Below are 2782 nucleotides of genomic sequence, written 5' to 3' on the forward strand. Positions count from 1 at the left end.
GGTACAACAGAAACAGGAAGTAAGAGTGAGAGAAAGTTGTGGTGAACGAGTACAGCAGGGTTCGCCACCATCCCTTGCCGGAGCCTTTTGGAGCTTTAGGCATTTTCGCTCAATAAACACTCACAACGCCCGGTCTGGGAATCGAAAGCGCGATCCTATGACCGCGAGTCCGCTGCCCTAACCACTGGGCCATTGCGCCTCCGAGACCATGGTAACATCAAATAAATGAACTTTCTTTGATATGAAAATAAAGATGCAATTTCAGAGGTTTGAGCTTTATTAAAACTTTACCTAATAGTCTATGTGTGTGTGTGTGTGTGTGTGTGTGTGTGTGTGTGTGTGTGTGTGTGTGTGTATGTGTATATGTATGTGTGTATGTGTGTGTATGTGTGAGGTGTAAATATGTATACCTCTCCTACCAGGACAGTTTCTTTCCCTGAACGTGAACACTGAGTATCTAGGACATGCGAACTCTACACATAGAAGATCCATGCCCCACCCCTTCATGGACTTCCTCAGCACACAAACATACGAATGAATAAATACTATGATATCATGCAAACAAAATTACCATCCAACACGAGTTTTTCCCAAACGTCAAACACAAGAGAGATAATCACTCAAAAGCTGTCATCCAAAGGTAGTGCCCCTTGAATTCTCGTCTTCTTTATGCTAGTTTTTCTGAGAAATCCCAAAATGTTTTGTGTTGTCATCCAAAATGGAGATGAACACCAGTCCTCCGTGTGATCGCCTTGAAAAATTAAGATATCCAGATATTTTTCTTAACTTGAAGCCAATGGTAGCCTTAATACACAAATAAAGAAATTTTACACATCAATGCGGTGTTGAGCACTCATTCCCATTGTTCAACATTTACATATGTATGTATGTATGTATGTATGTATGTATGTATGTATGTATGTATGTATGTATGTATTTATGTATGTATGTATGTATTATGTATGTATGTGCGCATGTGTGTGAGCATGTGTGTATTTGTGTATGTATACGTATGTACACTATGTGCGTAAACTATATATATGTGTATGTTTATGACCAAATTGGTAAGTAGACTTGTTGGCAGGTACGTTTGTCCTTAACAGGGTTTTATAGAACCATTTCATACTAAAATGACCACGCCAAAAAATTCCATTTCTTTATTCTTGATCAACTTAATTCTCCCCACCCCAATCTCTTTTGTTTTATTCTTTATTCTTTTACTCACATATATATGTGAGTATATATATATATATATATATATATATATATATATACGACGAGCTTCTTTCAGTTTCCGTCTACCAAATCCACTCACAAGGCTTTAGTCGGCCCGAGGATATAGTAGAAGACACTTGCCCAAGGTCTCACGCAGTGGAACAGAACCCGCAACCAAGTGGTTGGTAAGCAAGCTACTTACCACACAGCCACTCCTGCGCCTTTATATATATATACTCACATCTTTATGTGTATATGTATGTCTATATATGCGAATGAGTACATGTAAATGTGTGCTTGTGTTTCTCTGCGTATGTATATGTATACGGTTCCATGTTTTTGTGTGTGGGTGCATGTGCGTGCATGCGTATGTGTGTATGTGTACGTCCCTCTATATATGTGTTTTTGTATGGGTATATGTATATGTGTGCATGTGTGTGTGAATGTGTGTGTGTGTGTGAATGTGTGTGTGCGCGCATTGATAGTGAAAAATGTTTTTTATTAGACTAAATTTTCTACCTTTTTGTTCACAATTTACTCTTTACATTGTTAGAGAGGAAGAGGAGGTGGAGTGAGAGAGAAGAGGAGGGAATATGAGAGTGAGAGAGAAGAGGAGGGAATATGAGAGTGAGTGAGGGAACAGATAGCCAGCCGATGCATTATGTTGTTACTCATGCAATTAGTGGAAGTGAGAGGTGAAGGGAAAGAGAGAAATGTTAAAGACACGGGGAAGGGAATTGCATGGCTGAAAAGTTTGTTGAAGATATAGAAAGAAAGAAAGAAAGAAAGAAATACAAAGTGTTTAACAGAGGGAAGCTATTCTCTTAATATTTTTCGTTCCGTGGAATTTCCACGGGTCCCACTAGTATATAATACTGTACCAAGGATTTCCTATTTCTTATTCTACTACTACTACTACTACTACTACTACTACTACACACACACATGCGTATATATTTATATAGTCTTTAAGTTCGTTTACGGGAATTGTTTCTCAATCTGCATATAAAAACTGGTATCTTATTCCTTTCTACTCTAGGCACAAGACCCGAAATTTTGGGGGAGGAGGCCAGTCGATTAGATCGACACCAGTACGCAACTGGCACTTAATTTATCGACCCCGAAAGGATGAAAGGCAAAGTGGACCTCGGCAGAATTTGAACTCAGAACATAAAGACAGACGAAATGCCGCTAAACATTTCGCCCGGCGTGCTAACGATCTTGCCAGCTCACTACCTTAAAAGTTCGTATCTTATTATGCCGACTACAGCCTTATGATATTAACTGGCAATAACAGTTTTTTCGGGGGGATTGCATCGAACTGTGCCGATATAATGTAGGATAAATATTACTATATATATATGAACACATTCAAACACAGAGAATGTAACGAAATGAACAGAATATATTCAAACCTTTCACTTCCTCAACAGAAGATTCCTTGTTTAATTCTCTTAAATTGGTTGTCTTTGATTCCATGTTACAGCTCGTAGTTATCCTGCTGCTGTGAAACCTTACTGTAGAATTCCACCGAGTGATGTGTTCATCATAGCAGGCAGGAGCACAA

At 38.8% G+C, this 2782-nt stretch overlaps 1 protein-coding gene across 1 annotated transcript in view; it reads right to left on the minus strand.

Moving 5' to 3' along the window:
- The window catches only part of LOC106880861 (organic cation transporter protein), a 15366-nt gene extending 12584 nt beyond the window's left edge, over window positions 1-2782 (minus strand). Inside the window, exon 1 of the mRNA XM_014931009.2 lies at window positions 2631-2782. Within this exon, the coding sequence (XP_014786495.2) occupies window positions 2631-2694 (64 nt within the window). The 5' untranslated portion in view covers window positions 2695-2782. The remainder of the gene's footprint in view (window positions 1-2630) is intronic.

Source organism: Octopus bimaculoides, chromosome 13 (assembly GCF_001194135.2).
Source record: "Octopus bimaculoides isolate UCB-OBI-ISO-001 chromosome 13, ASM119413v2, whole genome shotgun sequence".
Taxonomy (NCBI): domain Eukaryota; kingdom Metazoa; phylum Mollusca; class Cephalopoda; order Octopoda; family Octopodidae; genus Octopus; species Octopus bimaculoides.